Source organism: Indicator indicator, chromosome 3 (genome assembly GCF_027791375.1).
Source record: "Indicator indicator isolate 239-I01 chromosome 3, UM_Iind_1.1, whole genome shotgun sequence".
Taxonomy (NCBI): domain Eukaryota; kingdom Metazoa; phylum Chordata; class Aves; order Piciformes; family Indicatoridae; genus Indicator; species Indicator indicator.
Window position 1 is genome coordinate 24,560,750 of NC_072012.1, and position 17,806 is coordinate 24,578,555.

At 39.3% G+C, this 17,806-nt stretch overlaps 1 protein-coding gene across 1 annotated transcript in view; it reads left to right on the plus strand.

Annotated features, from left to right (window-relative positions):
• KIF21A (kinesin family member 21A) overlaps positions 1-17,806 on the plus strand; it is a 50,815-nt gene that overhangs the window by 15,342 nt on the left and 17,667 nt on the right. Inside the window, exons 9-23 of the mRNA XM_054399783.1 lie at positions 23-107; positions 281-398; positions 1,460-1,648; positions 3,691-3,890; positions 4,267-4,374; positions 4,868-4,936; positions 5,044-5,255; positions 5,844-5,997; positions 6,361-6,561; positions 8,020-8,121; positions 10,137-10,302; positions 10,807-10,827; positions 14,409-14,469; positions 14,682-14,736; positions 15,964-16,175. Of these exons, the coding sequence (XP_054255758.1) occupies positions 23-107; positions 281-398; positions 1,460-1,648; positions 3,691-3,890; positions 4,267-4,374; positions 4,868-4,936; positions 5,044-5,255; positions 5,844-5,997; positions 6,361-6,561; positions 8,020-8,121; positions 10,137-10,302; positions 10,807-10,827; positions 14,409-14,469; positions 14,682-14,736; positions 15,964-16,175 (1,953 nt within the window). The remainder of the gene's footprint in view (positions 1-22; positions 108-280; positions 399-1,459; positions 1,649-3,690; positions 3,891-4,266; positions 4,375-4,867; positions 4,937-5,043; positions 5,256-5,843; positions 5,998-6,360; positions 6,562-8,019; positions 8,122-10,136; positions 10,303-10,806; positions 10,828-14,408; positions 14,470-14,681; positions 14,737-15,963; positions 16,176-17,806) is intronic.

A 17,806-nucleotide genomic window follows, 5' to 3' on the forward strand; every position in this document is an offset into this window, starting at 1 on the left:
GTGTCTATGCCTCTTCTGCTAGTGTTAAAGAAGATAACACAGATAACGAACAGGAGAAGAGAGATGAAAAAGGCACTTCGGAAAGAGAGAATAATGAATTGGAAGCAGTAAGTGTTTAGAAATGTTTGGTTTATTTGTTCATTTTCTATTTAAAGATTTACAAGAAAGGAAATTAGGAATGGGTCAAGTGAATACAATAGCTTCACAGTGAGAGATGACTGAGGGATGGAAAAGTGTTGTGGATGTGCTTCAACATGTTTCTGTTTCATATATTTTATAGGAGGAAGTTCAGGAGGTAAGTGATCATGAGGATGAAGAAGAGGAAGATGAGGAGGATGAAGATGACATGGAAGTTGTCGAAAGCTCAGATGAATCAGATTCTGACTCTGATGAAAAAGGTGATCTCAGTGCAATATTCTGTAGAATTTTACAAATTTTCTCTGTTATTCCATGGGGTTTAGTATGCAAAGTAGTGTGTTGACATGTCCGTAATTGTGTCTGGATTACGCATCCAGGGATTTTTTTTAAATTACAGTGCAAAAAACGTGTAATGGACATCTAATCAGGTGTCCCCAAGATGGCTTTAGAATTGACCAAAAGCCATCAGATGTTTGATACTGTGTTTCTTCCTTGGTAACAGTATCCAAAGTGTAAGGTTACTGAGTTATTATTTATCTGGGGATTAATAACCAAGATGGTGGCTCCCATTCATTTAATTTGGAAATGGGTAGAATGTAGTATGGAAAGATTGGAAGTCCACTAGCTTTCTTCAGTTTTGTCACAGGCGAGTACCTAAGAGCATGATTCTGCTATAGGTATTCAGCATCACCAGCACTTTTATTATGTGAGTCAAGCCAACTTGGCAGACCGAGACTGTTGGCTCCCTCTTATTGGAGGGTCACACAAACCATCAGCAGCAGTTGTAGAACTCTTTTTTTCATTTCATTCACCTTTCCACTTCCATGATTGAAGTGGCTCTGCTCTCTTCTCAGAATTTGGCTGTATCTTTCTGAGGGCTAGAGAAGAGAAAGTCTGCCCTTGGAGTCATCCAGCAGTCAGATTTTTCTTTTATAACCTTCTGTGTTTAAGAATGACAGTGATGCTCTAGTTTTTTATGTGTGACAGCCTGAAGTCTCACAGCTTTTTGCATGGGCAAGGATCGATTAGTAGTGAGATTTAAGTGTAATCGCAACATATGAACAATTGTGATCAAATGAGAGGTATCTTTCTGTACTTCTTTCCCAGTTCTAGGATGGAGAGCATTTATGGAAAATTTATCGTTAAGTCACCCGTAAGAGTTTTGCTTGCTGCATTGTTTCTTTGTGTAGAATTCTCCTGTGTGTAATTTGCATTTCAGGAAATGACCCTAACATTGCAAGGGTTGTCTATATTTATGTGATCTGTGCTGTTACTTTAGCAGAAGTCTTAATTTTTGATAACTCATATATTTTTATTTTAGAGAATTATCAAGCTGACTTGGCAAACATCACCTGTGAAATAGCCATTAAGCAGAAACTGATAGATGAGCTAGAGAACAGCCAGCGAAGGTTGCAGACCCTGAAAAAACAATATGAAGAGAAACTAATGATGCTACAACATAAAATTCGAGACACTCAGCTCGAAAGAGATCAAGTTCTTCAAAACTTGGGTAAGACATAGAAAAGCATTTCAATCTATATGTTATGTCAGTTATTCAGATTGAATTGTTTGCTACTTCCTTCGCTTCCTTTTCAAGATGTGATAAATTATGGAAAACGCAAATAGGTTTGCACGTATAATGTCAGTAAATCATACTTGACTCATTCTAGTTTCTACCAAGATTGAGAGATTTTGAGTAAGTTGAATAAGTGTTTTCCATTTTCTAGGAGCTCTCATTTAAAAGTTCTTTCCCAGTCCACCCTCCTTACTTTCTTTTTATTTGCATAAACATTTAAGAACTAGAAGCAACTGATGTAATTTACCTGGACCTGAGCAAAGCCTTTGACACTGTCCCACACCACCTCCTGGTCTCCAAACTGGTGACACATGGGTTTGATGGGTGGACCACAAGATGGATAAAGAACTGGCTTGATGGCTGCACCCAAAGAGTGGCTGTCAATGGCTCCATGTCCCAGTGGAGGCCAGTGACAAGCGGAGTCACTCAGGGCTCAGTCCTGGGACCAGTCTTGTTCAACATCTTTGCCGGTGACATGGAGAGTGGCATTGAGTGCACCCTCAGCAAGTTTGCTGATGACACCAAGCTGTGTGGTGCAGCAGACATGCTGGAGGGAAGGGATGCCATCCAGAGGGACCTTGACAGGCTGGAGAGGTGGGCACAATCCAACCTCATGAGGTTCAACAAGACAAAGTGCAAGGTCCTGCATCTGGGTTGAGGCAATCCCAAGCACAAATACAGGCTGGGCAGTGACTGGCTGGAAAGCAGCCCTGAGGAGAGGGACTTGGGGGTGCTGGTAGATGAGAAGCTCAACATGAGCTGTCAATGTGCACTTGCAGCCCAGAAAGCCAACCAGATCCTGGGCTGCATCAAGAGAAGTGTGGCCAGCAGGTCAAGGGAGGTGATTCTCCCCCTCTACTCAGCTCTGGTGAGACCCCACCTGGAGTACTGCATCCAGTTCTGGAGCCCCTGTTACAAGAGGGATATGGACATGCTGGAATGTGTCCAGAGGAGCGCCACCAGGATGATCAGAGGGCTGGAGCACCTCTCCTATGAGGACAGACTGTAAGAGTTGGGGCTGTTCAGTCTGGAGAAGAGAAGGCTCCGAGGTGATCTTATTGTGGCTTTTCAGTATCTGAAGGGGGCTTACAAGAAAGCTGGGGAGGGACTTTTTAGGATATCAGGTAGTGATAGGACTAGGGGGAATGGAACACAGCTGGAAGTGGGGAGATTCAGGCTGGAAGTGAGGAAGAAGTTCTTCCCCATGAGAGTGGTGAGAACCTGGAATGGGTTGTCCAGGGAGGTGGTTGAGGCCCCATCCCTGGAGGTGTTTAAGGCCAGGCTGGATGAGGCTCTGGGCAGCCTGATCTAGTGTGAGGTGTCCCTGCCCATGGCAGGGGGGTTGGAACTGGATGACCCCTGTGGTCCCTTCCATCCCTGACTGATTCTATGATTCTAGGATCAGTGGCCTTTCCAAGCTGTTTAACTTAGTTTCCTTACCAAATTTCTTTGTATATGTAGTAGTAGTGAGATGAAAAACTGACACTCAGCAAGTCCAAAGCCACAAATAGTTGAACCCTGGGAGAATACTGGGAAAAATATTCTGTTTGTTTTTTTTTCCTCTTATAAAATATACTATATATGCTTTATAGTTGCAAAGAAACAGGAAAATCATGTAAAATATATTCTTAGACCTTTCCTTTTCATCAGTGCCAAAAAAGGGATACTAGGCTTGATGGCTCTTGGGACTGCTGCTATGATTTTGTGCTTGTGTGTGAAAAAGCATGTGTATCTGTCATCACATGCTCAGATACTTATTGTCTAGTGCAAAGAAATCAGAAGGAAAGTGTTGATACTTTATGCAATAAAACATACAAGGTGGAAAGTTTGAAGCACTGCTAGTGACAGGAGGCTAGAGACAAATTACATTTTTCAATATGGATAATGCTAAACATGGAGGGAAGTAGTCATCTGCTGCAGTTGGCAAAGCGAAAATAGCCTGAACAAAGCAGATTAAGAATTCCCTATTGTTTTAGGTTCTGTAGAGACCTATTCAGAGGAAAAAGCAAAAAAAATCAAGTCAGAATATGAAAAGAAACTCCAAGCCATGAATAAAGAGCTGCAGAGACTTCAAACAGCGCAAAAGGAACATGCACGATTGCTTAAAAATCAGTCTCAATATGAAAAACAACTGAGGAAACTTCAGCAGGAGGTGACAGAGATGAAGAAAACCAAGGTATATTTCTATATACTGAAATGTACAATGAGTGTTTACTGAAAAATGGATCGTGTTTATCTGCCAGATGACTGCTCTTTCTGCCAGCTGCTCAAACGTCTGAAAGCAGAAAATGAAGACTAGGCTGTTCCTGGGGGAGAGGGATGGCTTTTAGGTTTAATGAAAGGAAATCACGATATCAAACATGGCAGAGCTTGCACTGCTATTGTTAGCTGTTATTCAGCACTGACAGAAGAAGGCACATTAGATGGAGGAGAGAAATTGCTAAAAGCATGTAATATACTGGAAGATGGCAGTCTGAAGAAAAAACTGTATGTGAGGGCAGGCAACAGCACTTCTGTGTGAACAACTTTTCCAAGTGACATCCTCGTTACAGGTTCGCTTGATGAAGCAAATGAAGGAAGAGCAGGAGAAAGCTAGAATGACTGAATCTAGAAGAAATAGAGAGATTGCACAACTTAAAAAGGAGCAACGCAAACGAGAGGTGATTTGACAGATAAAGAACTTTAATTTAGAATAAATATCTATCATTAGGATCTGACTGCTTGCAGGCATGCACTGTATGTATGCATTCACTAAGGCAGATGTATACCTGTGTATTTTCATCAGTTAAAATGCATATAGTTTGATATAATGTCAATGATGACTAAGTTCCTAGCTTCAGGTGATGAGTGAGTGGGACACAAAATAGAAACTTATTGAATATGTATCGTATTGTTTTATCAGTGAACTTTCACAAAATTGTTACTATCTCCTTACATGCATGCAAATATTCTTTTTGCTTGAGAATTGTTAGTAAAATGGTTGTTTCCATTCTGCTCTAGAACAAGAAACAATTATGACTTGACCATGTCACTTCATGTAACAACAATTTTGCAAACTTGTATTAGTGTGTAAAGGTCTTTTTTTATACAATACAGTCCTTATGGCAGATAATGGAAAAAAAATACCATGTCGTACTTGTATTTTTTTCACAGCATCAACTCAAGCTTCTGGAAGCTCAGAAAAGAAATCAAGAAGTTATTTTACGTCGCAAAACGGAAGAGGTATTGTGGTAAAACTAATGCATCTTGGAAAACAAAATCCTATTGTATTGATGTAACTTAGAGTAACAGTTTTGTGGAGAAGTAATTGTCTCTGCACTCTGTTTCAGGTTACAGCCCTTCGTCGGCAAGTAAGGCCTCTGTCTGATAAAGTGGCAGGAAAAGTAAGTCGAAAGCTGAGCTTGCCTGAGCATCCTATACAGGAAGCAAGTTCTAGCTCGTTGGTTGAGCATGATGGTTCAAGAGCAGCAGTGCAGCAGAAGATGAGAATTCCTGTTGCAAGAGTTCAAGCATTATCTGTAACTGCAACAAATGGAACAGGGTAAGGATTAAAGCTGCTTAGTACTCTCTTAGGAGAACTAAAAACAGCATGAACTTTCTAGCAGATAATCTCGTCATGGTACACATTGTAGTGGTTGTTATTTTTCAGACTGCTGTTGTGGTGTTCACAAAATGGGCATTTTTGGGGTGTTTGGGGGGGCATCCTGGTATCAAATGCAATTCAATTTTGGGGGGCTTAAGATAGAGTGGAATAGTATTAGATTCATTGAAGGAACAATAACTTCAAGAAACCCCCGAAGTTCAAAATCTAGTTAATCTATACTCTTAAATTAAGAGAAATGCCCTTGGTAGTCCAGTGCCTGCAGTATTCTTAAGTACAAAGAAAAACACAATTTTATGTATTTGGTTTATTTGTGATCTTCCATTGCGGTTTGAAGCAGATCCCTTTATTAACAGGGAACAGCCCTTAGGTGGCATTTGATTTCAATGGTGCATCCCAGAGATGCAACAGTGTATAGTACCTGTTTTTCAAATGTAATATATTACAGTATAGTAGAGTTCAGGACTGTGTGCAGTGTAATTGGACTGCTTTAGACTTTGCTCTATGTTTCTCTTGAATTTATCACAGAAAGAAATATCAACGAAAAGCAGTGACAAGCAGAGTTTACTCCTCAAGGGCAGCCAGGATGAAGTGGCAGTTACTTGAACGCAGGGTGACTGATATCATTATGCAGAAGATGACAATTTCCAATATGGAGGCAGATATGAACAGGTTACTTACGGTAGGTGATCTGCCATGCACTATTGGCTGTATCTTTGCATTAGATCAGGAGAGCAGTACATTTATGTTCACTGTAAATGAGTTGCTGTGATAATGGCATAGGGGAAATTACTTGGAATCCATTGCAGTCATTGAAGACACTCTTAACAAGCATTTGAACCGTGGGACTACTGTGTTTAGCAAGAAATAAAAAGCACATTAGTTGGGTCATGTGCAGATTTCTTAATATATTTGCCTATATTACTTCTTCCTGTAGAAATCATATATTGGTTAAAGTACAAACTAGGAAAACAAAATGTTGCTTAAATACCCATGGTATATGCTAATTCCTTCTTATGTAATATTATGTCTTTGGGGAAAATAGCAACGTGAAGAACTTACAAGAAGAAGAGAAAAGCTTTCAAAGAAAAGGGACAAAATCATCAAGGATGTGGGTGGTGGTGAAGCAGATAGAAATGTCCAAAACATAAATGAGGAGATGGAATCATTAACTGCGAATATCGACTACATTAATGACAGCATTTCTGATTGCCAAGCAAACATTATGCAAATGGAGGAGGCAAAGGTATGTCAAATATTGCAAAAATGGTAAAATGTAGATAAGAAAAAAACTACATCAGTCCTGAAACCATTCTCGTTTAGAAGTGAATTTTGGTTTGGCTAATTATTGAGCCATGAAGTGAAAAACGGTGAAAACTTGGGTGAAGTTTGAAACAAAGAGTGTTTATATAACTGAACTTTCAGATCTGAGATTTTATGTCAATAGTGTGATGCAAGTTAAGACTATAAATCATTTACATGTCAAAGCTGATGATTTCTATTCTGATGGCATTAATATAATTTGGGACTGAAGTCTAACAGCTTATATCCTCTTCCTGCATTTGTTGACATCTTTCCCCTCTCTTGATCTGGATGAGGAGATTGAGTGCCCCCTCAGTAAGTTTGCAGATGACACTAAATTGTGTGGGAGTGTTGATCTGCTTGAGGGTAGAAAGTCTCTGTGAAGAGATCTGGATGGGATGGATGGATGGAGTAAGGCCAATTGCATGAGGTTTAACAAACCCAGGTTCTGGGTCCTGCTCTTGGGTCACACCAACCCTGTGCAATGCTATGGGCTAGGGGCAAAGGGGCTAGAAAGTTGCCTGGTGAAAAAGATCTAGTGATGCTGGTTGATGGTCGTCTGAATATGAGCCAGCAGTGCACCCAGATGGTCAAGAAGACCAGGGACATACTGGCCTGTATCAGGAATAGTGTGGCTAGCAGGAGTAGGGAAGTCATTGTGCCCCTGTACTGGGCACTGAAGAGCAGTGAAATGGAAATGTGAAAAATCTTAAAATATGTCTTATACCTCACATGATTTAGCAGGAAGATTTCCCGACATACAGTCTCCTTGGTCTCTTGGCATGTGGTAACATGAAGTCTGAACTGTAATACATATTAATACTTTTATATCACAGTGCTGGAGTTCTTTCTTTCCCATCTTGGCCTAATGTGTGCTTTTACACGTTTCTTGAATTTCAGATAGCAGGGTTCAAAGTTACAGGACTTTACTAGTAAAGCAGTAGTGAGCCCAAAACACTTAATTCTTAGAGGTACTGGAGTGCTTAATACTTGTTGAGAATAATTAGAAGAAAGATGAGCAAAAGACTAAAGGGAGAAATGTTCAAATGCATGAAGACTGCAGAGATTGAAGAAATGCACTAATTTTTGTATCCTCTGTGATTATCTTAGCTTCTCGAAAGAAGTGGTCTGAGTGGGAGTTGGATTAGAGCTTTCTAATAGAAAAGAAACTGAGGCATTGGAAGAAATTGGGAATGCTGCAGAATCTGTACTGTGGGGTGTTTCGGGAATATTTTGTAAAATAGAACTTTCAGGCATGGTTTAGACATACCAGGAGGATGAACTGGGTGATACTGCAGCTTCTTCACTGTTTCTGTTTCCAATGATTACGTAATGCTTAAAAAAAAAAAGGGGGGGGGGGGCATTTTTCAGAATCTGACAATTTTTATTGTTGCACACGTAGGAAGAAGGAGAGACCTTGGACGTAACAGCAGTGATTAATGCTTGCACTTTGACGGAAGCTCGATATTTGCTGGATCACTTCCTCACAATGGGTATCAATAAAGTAAGGAATTAATGGAAATCTGTGTGCCAGGTCTATGTCATGTATCAGAAGTAAAGCTGTGCTGATGTCAGGACTGACTAATATGTGTTAGAGCAAAGCTGGTTCTCAGTGTGAAGGCCATTGAGATGTACTGTCCTCTTCAACCTGTTGCCTGTTTTTCAACTCCCAATAGACCCTACTTCGCTTCATAAATTGCCTCATGTTACAACATGAGAGTATTAGCTTTTCATAATCAAATCAATCTCTTTCTATGTTTTTCAACAAGCTCCTAAAGAAAGCTCAGGATCTGTTTTAAAGACTGGCTTAGCTGCTTCTTTAAAAGATGAGCCTTAAAATTTTATTTTTTTTTTAAGGTATGTGTTGATTCATGGCAAAATTTAGTCAGACTTCTACTTGAAAGTAGAGCAATAGGAACTTTCTGAAAGCTTTGAGGAGTAATATTTTCAAAATTAGTATTTGGCAGTTTATAACCCCAGGCACATGTATCATATGCTCTTGGTGCTGCTTTTCTTTCAGTTCTGGAGGCACATTGTCATTGGATCAAACAAAACATTTCACAGCTATTGAAATGGACTTTGGGTCAGTCCCACTGCCCAGATTTCTGTTCATTTTTTACATTTTTCATTTTGTTACTGTGGTTTTTAGAGGGTGGGAGTAGGGGGAGGAAGAAAAGAAAATTCCCACAATCACATTGGCATCTGTAAATTAAAGGCTTTCGATTATTTTTTTTTTTAATTTTTTTCCCAGCCCTTTCCAGGTCAAATAGATATCAAATTCTTGCTGAGTCAATGAGAAAAGTGCCTCTGACTTGCTCTGTCAACAATTTCTCTTATTATGATAAAAAGCTCCACTAGTGTTTTTCTCCTTTTTGATATGTAATTACTGTATAGGAGACTGGTAGGTACATTACCTTGCAAAACTGGTCATGACTGCTATCTATTCTACTGTTTTTTTCCACATACAAAATGTGTCTTTTGACATTTTGGCTTCAGATCATGATAAAATCAAAATCTAATGTGTAAGTCTGTAGCACTACACTTTTTTTGTCAAGTCACTTAAGGTCCCATTGTCCTACAAGAAGGTGTGTTGTACCTTCCTGTTTCCCTACTGTTTTCTGTATTTGGAAACCATTCTCAGTAGATTACCTTGACTGTATTTTTTTACGACTAAATAGTTTCCAGTAATCCATTGGTCTTATGGACTCTTACGTTAAGCCATACTATCTTTCAGCAAAAGCTGAAAGTTCACTAAGTGATTCTGTAGGGAAGACTATGGTTCTGGGGTTGGCTTTTTGTTGGGGCTTTTTTTTTTTTTTGGTTGTGACTCTCTTCTTTGGTTTTTATTTTACCTTTTACTGTTTAAGAGTAGCATTGGTAATAATAAAAAGTAATTGTGAAAAATTGAAGTGCTGACTTTTCAGTTCCTTGTTACTCTTAATTTAATGCAAAGAATCTATGATTTGTACTTGGGAGTTATGTCTAACTTAGTCACTAGATGCATATTTATATGCAAGGCAGAGTCCAAGGAGCACAGTTAAGTGAATGCTTAGTGATTGTGTCAATTAGAAGTCTTTTTTTTTTTTTTTTAAGGTAATCTTTAAGTTGTGGTGTCACGGGTTGAGTTGAATTTGCTGATGTAAAAATTCAATACCTTACTTATGTCATGCCAGCTTCAAAAAGAAAGTGCTGGCTGGAGCAAATATCATGGGGCTTGAAGTTTAGATTGTAACATGAGGCTTCCTGTACTGGTTGCTGTTTCTGGGGGGATGGTCTCTTCCATTGTGCTGGCTGCTGCGTGCTTGGGTCGGGGGGATTTATTGCTGGCTTCTGCTGCTGTTTCTGCTTTTGCTAAGGTAGTTGTGTAGCATATAATCTCAAACCCTTTATCTCAACAGAGAGGTTTTTTTCTGTGTAACTTTCCCTTCCATCTGTATGGGGACAGGAGAACTTGTGAGAGTGGGCTGTGTTAACCCAGGACAGGTGGTAAAGCATTTGTCATCTTTTTTTTTCTCCTAGGGTCTCCAGGCAGCTCAGAAAGAAGCTCAGATCAAGGTTCTTGAGGGACGCCTTAAGCAGACAGAAATCACTAGTGCTACTCAAAACCAGCTGCTGTTTCATATGCTAAAAGAAAAAGCTGAGTTAAATCCTGAACTTGATGCTTTGCTGGGTCATGCTTTGCAAGGTAATTTTGTCATCATTTTTTCTGAATAGACAACCGCATGTCATGTTGGCCTTCTGTGCATGCTGTGCTGGGCATTTAGGCTATTTCTTTTCTGAATAGATGCTGTATTTTAACATCTTAAGCTCCATTTCACAATGATGTGCATGTGTGTCATTTTAAAGTATATTCCTCAGCAATGAAATGCCGAAAATAAGGGGGTTTTTATTATAGAGAGTATTTAAATAATCTGCTTGTTATTTTTACAGAAGACTATGCATTTATGATTTGGTATGATTTTAACTTCTGAATGTGAAATTCTAAATATGAAATCCTGTTCAATTATCATATCCTAGTGATTTTGAAAGTGGCATTAGATGTCTGTTACGGCATCTATTCTACTTTTCAGGAGATGATATTAAGGAAAACTTAGAATACATTAAGTACTTCTGTTTTACTACTTTTTATAAATGGATATATTTTGATTGGAGTGTTGCTTTTGTTTCCTTGTTGCTGTTATTTACACAGACCTAGATAGCATACCGATGGGTAAGTATATTTAGCTCTCTGTGTACTGTACAGCTGCATGAGTTACTAATCATTCACGTTCACTAACTGGTGCATCTTAGAACTTGTGAGTGTGTCAAGTTTGCGTGTAGATGTACTCATTACCATGAGCTTACAGAGCATTTCTTCCTTTCTGAAACTACTCATAGCCCTTCGTGTTAGTAAGATTTGTCAGATAAGAAGTGAGCACAGTAAACAGAGCTGTATTTCAAATTTACAGCTTGCTACTGAGAAACACATAGTATGGTCAGGCTGCATAAAGCTGTATTGCGCTGCTGTAGTTGTAACAAATTCTGCTCATCTTTTTAGGTCTGACAAAAAACATTGTTAACATGCAGGTGATTTTTAACCTTTTGCAGATAGCATGCTTTGTAATATAAATATTGTACAGAATGCAAACTATATCTGATTATTTTTTTCAACATGGGTTTAGTTACTGACTTCACTGATGTCACTGAGGAAATGAGTCTTTTGTTGATGTTACTTTTAAACGATTCCCCAATAAATTACACTTTTCTTCCCTCCCTTCTAGCCCCAAAATCAGCTGTGCTTGAAACTTAAAAAAAAATCCTGATATCAGTAGTAATTCTTTTTGTAGCATCTTATGTTACTTTTAATGCCATTTTTCTGTCCTGTGCTAGTTTGCATAGGCATTTGAAAGGTTTCAAGAGCACAAGACTGCCTGAAACTGTATAGGTCATCATCTAGTGTAAGCTGGTAAAAACTTCGCCAGCTTTCTGAGAGATGACATCATAAGATCTATGTCAGGGCATCTTGCTGCCTACAGCCAGTATTTATTCAGGAACCTCAATGCCTAATATCATGGTATACCTAAAATAGCCTCTTAATGTGTGGAAATGTGTGTGTGTGTTCACCCCGCTGGAGTGAGAGCAATATTTCTCCAGCCAGGAAGTTACCACTGCATTTTCTTTTGCCCTGAACAGGCTTTTGCTTATTAACAGCATCCGGATGCAGTAAAAAGATGCTTGTTAAATGTGTTAAAACAGTAGCTGTACCATCAAAATATTTGAGTATATCTAATTAAAGAAGCTCTTTAACACTTTGCAAGCATGAACTCAGGCTTTTAAAACACTTAAGCCTCTTAGGACTATGCTAACACTTTATATGAAGTGCATCTTATCTGAATATGCCATACTAATGTCAGTCCAAACTGAAATTCGGACTGTTGATAGTTTGTGTTTTGTAGGTCATTAGTGCCTAAATGGTTTTGGTTGTTGGTTTTTTTTTTTTCTGTGTGGAGTTCAGACACTTGTAGTGAGGCCTTGAGGCTGGGACTGACAGATGGTTAGAAGGGATTCTGTTGGTGCAGGGGCTCCCTTAGTACCTGCTGCAATTCCTGCAGGTGGAAGTGTAGGTGACAGCAGATCCTGAGACCAATTTCATTAAGCTGCCTGACAACTCAGTGGCAGTAGTCAGCCAGCCTTGTCCTAAACAGAGGGATTGCACTTCCATGGTGTTTGATGCCTACTTTCAGCTCTGATATCCTCAGAAGTTCTTAGACATTTGAATATGCTTGGCTTGAAGAAGTTTGGGCATTCCTAGCTGAAGTTGTGCACCTACTTGCAAGACTTAACAAAAGAGTTCGTTCTGCAGCAAAACACATCACAGGCTCAAGTCTTTACCCTGAGAATGGGTTTTCATTGCATACCTGCCTTGTGTGTGGATGAGCCATCTGTCATTTCTTAGCCCATCTACTCTTGTAAAGTGTTAACATGACCACAAAGTCAGGTCCTGAAGTGATGCTGAGTGACTCCTTCCTGAAGGAGCTACTTTTCCTTCCTACCTGTGACATCTGGAGGTTCATGGATGTGACTCACAGCCATATACATACAGCTTTTGAGAGGGCTGCTTGAATGTGATTACCTCTGGATGATCTGTGCTGGTGTACTGCATTGTCCAGTGGCCACTGCATGAAGATGAAGAAAAGTTAGCAGAAAAGTCCTGGTGTTCTTCATTCACTGGCTTCATTCACAAGCTGTACTGCCTTTTCTAATTTAATTGCTTCTTTCATCTGTTCTCCCTCTTGCAGAGTCTTGCTCTTCTGCCTCCTCTCATTTCATTTTGTTGCTTGTAAAAGCTGACTGCAAGTTCTTTGAGAAGGTCATGAAGTACTATCTCCTCAATATGAATCTTAAACTTTAAAATAATGCATTTATTTTATTGATGCTGCTTTTGTGCCTTGCTGGAAGGAACAGTACTCTAGATCCCCTCTTCTGCAGGAGGCAGAGGATGACAACACATAGAGAAATGATTTAATGTGGTCTCAAATCCACATTGAGAGAAACCAAAAAGTTAGAGTGCTATTCCTTGTGACTCTACGTTCTCTGTATTATTGATACATTTCTTATACTTAAGAGTTATGTTGTTAAAACTAATAAAGCAGTGGAGTACCTCTGAAGTGTGTTGTTGATGTTGGTGCTAGATTGGTATTTTGAATTTTTCAGGAGGTTTTTTAGATAGACCATGCACAAGAAGGCAACGTTTTCCTCCCTTAATTCCTTCCAGGATTCAACTGGAGACCATACATAGAGTTATAGAATCATTTTGATTGGAAAAGACCTTTAAGATCAAGTCCAACCATTATCTGCCTCTACCAAGTCTGGTGCTAAATCATGTCCCTTAGCACCACCTGTGTGTGTCTTCTAAACACCTTTAGGGATGATGATTCAACCATCTCCCAGGGGATTTGTCTTTTCTTCCTGGGATGTAATTGGAGGTTATTTAAAATGTCATGGTTCTATTAATAATGGAGTTTGCCTGCAGGAGTAGATTACCGATGTTTTTCAATTATGCTAAAATATACTATTAGAATACCATTCAAGTTAGGGGGTTTGGTTTCCTAACAGTTTGGAATGGAACAGATTGTTTCAGCTTAATGTTCTGTACCATTTGCCTGCAGATGTGTTAACCTGATTTTGGGAGTGTTTTAGTGTGTGACATGCATGTTGGTTCTGTCTTTTGTGTGCAGATTTGTGTAGCCATTTTACTTAAGTAGCTTTTCTACTGAACAACCTCATTTTAACATTAACTGTAGTACAATTAATTTGTTTTTAGGAAGCAATTATGTAGTTTTAAATGATGGCATCATCTGGCTTTGAAAGCTAAATGCTTATATACTAAAAGCACTTGCTTTTTGCCAGCCCAAATTGTGCCATTCTATAACTAGATTCTGTCTTGGAGCAAGGATTTTACAAAAAATAAAAATAGAAAAGGAGGTAGAGACATCCTTACTGTCCATCGACTTATATCCTGCCTCTCCTGTGTCTTACAGTTAATTCTCTTTGATTTATCTTTTTTTTTCTTCTAGATTTCCTTTTAGAATTTATTTCTGGTTTTCTGTCATCCCTGTTGCTCTGCTACAATAAGTAGAAGACCACATTTAGCACAGTATGCCTAGCAATTAGTCAAGATACTTTGAAAACCCCTGCCTTATATATGATGTTCATCTACATTCAACATTGAGTTGTTTCATACAGCACTTAATACTTTTACGTCTTGTTGTAGATGGACAGACTAACTTTACTCTTTTGGAAATTTTCTAGAAAATTTGGAAGATAGTAGTGATGAGGATGCCCCTTTGCATAGTCCTGGGACAGAAGGAAGGTGAGCAGTCTTTGTTAACATATAGCTGGATCTAGTTCTATAAAAATCATTGTCACTTATTCTTTGTAACACATCATGTATCTACTGGAAGATGCCTCTGATATTTTTTTGTTTCACTTTGCCCACCATTTCAGTAGACAAGTGTCAAAAATATACATTCTGGAAAAACAAAAGTACTGTTTTACCTAATTGTGATACAATTTTTCTTTTAGTTCATTATCTTCAGATCTTTTGAAACTTTGTGGTGAAGTCAAACCCAAAAGCAAGGTAAGAATGCTCTTGCTTTGCTCTAGAAACCTTAATGACGACACGCAAAAGGTGACGTGGTGCGCTTGTGTGATAGTCCTCTCTGAGAAGCAATGATGCAGATGTGCGTTTTCAATAATTTGTGGCTAAATTTTTATGGTTTCAGAACGAATTATGTTGTTCTAAATACTGGCAATCCAAAGCAGAGTAGATTTGCAGGTTAGTATTAGTTAGGCTGCAGTTTAATATTAATGCCAGTGGGAAGTGAACATGCTTATTGCTTGCAATTTTCTATGACTATGGTCATAAATGTAAAGGAAGTTTGTAAAATAAATAGAAGTTTGATATGCAGGTTCTTACTTACTTCCAATGCCATTGTAATTATCTGGGCAGGCTGCAGTTTAATATTAATGAAAGCGGAAATTGAAAGTGTGTGCACTGATTGTGATTCTGCTTCTGTGCTCAGAGGAGCATAAACCAAGTTTGCAAAGAAGCTTTAGCCTCTGCTCTTCTAACTGCAGTTGTCTTTGGAGGAATATATGGGTGTTGGCTGTTGCGTTATTGGTAGTGTTTGTTGGGCTGCAGCTCTGTGGGCAGGTAAACTGAGTGATTTTGGTCTGAATATGTTGATGTAAGATAAACGTAATTTTTGTAATGGCTGTGTTCAGACTGTGTTGTCAGTGGCCTTTCTTTACCTGAGGAACAGAACTTAATTTCACTGCAACATTACACCTAACAAGTATGACAGGCTTTAAAGAAAGCTTGCATAAAGCTTGGCTCTTTCACGAGGTTTTGTTGTTTACAAATTTATGAAGTGCTGAGTGAATCTTAATTCATATTAACCTAAACTACTTGAGAAGTGACATTAAGAAGCAGAGTTTTTTTTTTTTTTTTGTCTGAAGCAGCAGTGTAAGAATTTAAGCTTTGCTTTATTTCTCTCTACAACATTTCACTTGGATAATCTTTAGAAGAGTCATGTCCTGTAGTATTGGTGGGTACTTGTAGTTGGTTGAAAGGATATCTTTGGAAACCCATTGTCAAATCAGTATTTCATGCTGTTCAATTTGACTTGCATCCTGTGAAGTGTTTCTGAAGGGTAGAGGTGAGCTCTTTGATTTTAGCTTCCAGAGGTAGTTGCCAAGCAAATTGAGGTGGATGCTAACTGCTAGCCAATGATAAGCTTACATGTAGAACTCTTGACATGTAATGTGAAATATTTGTCACAACTTGGTTTTGATTTGTCTTCAGGCCCGACGGAGGACCACTACTCAGATGGAATTGCTATATGCAGACAGCAGTGATGTTGTCTCTGACGTTAGTGCTGCAGACTCTTTGTCTGGTCCTCTTGCATCAGTTTCAGAAACACAAGAAAGTGGGATGGCTGCTGACACAAATGACACTTCTGCTAGGGACAGAGAGTTTATTCCCCCATCTGGCTTACCTTCTAAGATAGGCGGCATGTAAGTTTGCTATGCTGTACTAATTATCCTTTGCTTTTAAAAAACCTGCATGTTTCAAATTTCTTGTAATCTATTACTTTAACTTCACAAAGAAGGTTGGAATCTTGCTGAATAATATTTCTTTTCTACCATCACATTTTCAGAAAGTATAAATGTACTGTTGTAAGTCATGTGTTATGAAAGATATAAATTCTGTTAATTTGCTTTGGCATAGTACATTTACAGTAGCCTAAGTAGTGGGAAAAATTCATCTAGTACCTTTGCTCTGTTGGTGCTGTGAGGAATGCACATTCTAGGGAGAAGGCTAGAATCTGCTTGGAAAAGAGATTGGTTAAAAAAACCCAAACAAACAAAACCCAAAATCACAACCCAAAAAAATCAAAACAAACAAGCACCAAAACAAAAAGACCCCAAAGCCTCCAACTCCAAAACTTTATATAACATAGCAACACTGTCTGTATAAGGCCCTAACTGTTAGGTAAAACCTCTAGGAGTCATTTGTGTGAACCATGCTGAAGTCTGTATAGTAACAGAACATGCAAGTGTGAAGTTGAAAGAATACTCAAAAGTCGTATCATAGAATATTAGGTTTTGGAAAGGGCCTGCAGAGCTCAAGTCTAACCCCACTGCCAAAGCAGGATCACCAAAGGCAAGCCACACAGGAACGCATCCAGGCAGGTCTTGAATGTCTCCGGAGGAAACACCACAACCTCTCTGGGCAGCCTGTTCTAGTGCTCTGTCACCCTTACAGTGAAAAAGTTTTTTCCTTATGTTCATGTGGAACCTCCTGTGCTCTAGCTTGCACCTGTTGCCCCTTGTCCTATCATTGGACATCACTGTGAAGAGCCTGGCTTCATCCTCCCAATGCTTTGCCCTTCACATATTTACAAATCTGAATAAGAGCACTCCTCATTCTCTTCTTCCCCAAGCTAAAGAGACTCAGCTCCCTCAGCCTTTCCTAATAAGGAAGATGTTCCACTCCCTTAATCATCTTTGTGGCTCTGTGCTGGAGTCTCTCAAGCAGTTCCCTGTCCTTGAACTGAGGGGCCCAGAACTGGATACAATATTCCAGATGTGGCCTCACCAGGGCAGAGTAGAGGGGGAGGAGAACTGCTAACCACAGCCTTTCTAATACGCACCCGGAAATCATGCCAACAGCATCCTCTTGGTAAAACCATATTGATTGCTCCCAATGCATTCTTATCCTTGATATGCCTAGAGAAAGCACCCCTGAGGATAAGTTGCTCCCTCACCTTTCCAGGGATGGAGTTGAGGCTGACTGGTCTGTAGTTACCAGGTCCTACTTCCTGCCCATTTAAAAGACTGGAGTGACATTTGTTTTCCACCAGACCTCAGGTACCTCTCCTGTTCCCCACAGGTTGCACTTAGAGAATAGTTTTACTTACTGAAAGTATTACTTAGTGCCAGATAGAAACAATGGAAAAAATCTAAATTGGGGCCAACATGTCTCTCTCACATGCACTTTCGCTTTTTCACTCCCTGTTGCTGTTCTTTTTATATCTACCAATGTCACAGCTGGTTATTAGTCATTCACTGCTAGAGATCCTTTTCTTGGCTTTTTAGGTACTAGCTCCTATATTGCACAAAATCATGCATAAACTGAATGCACT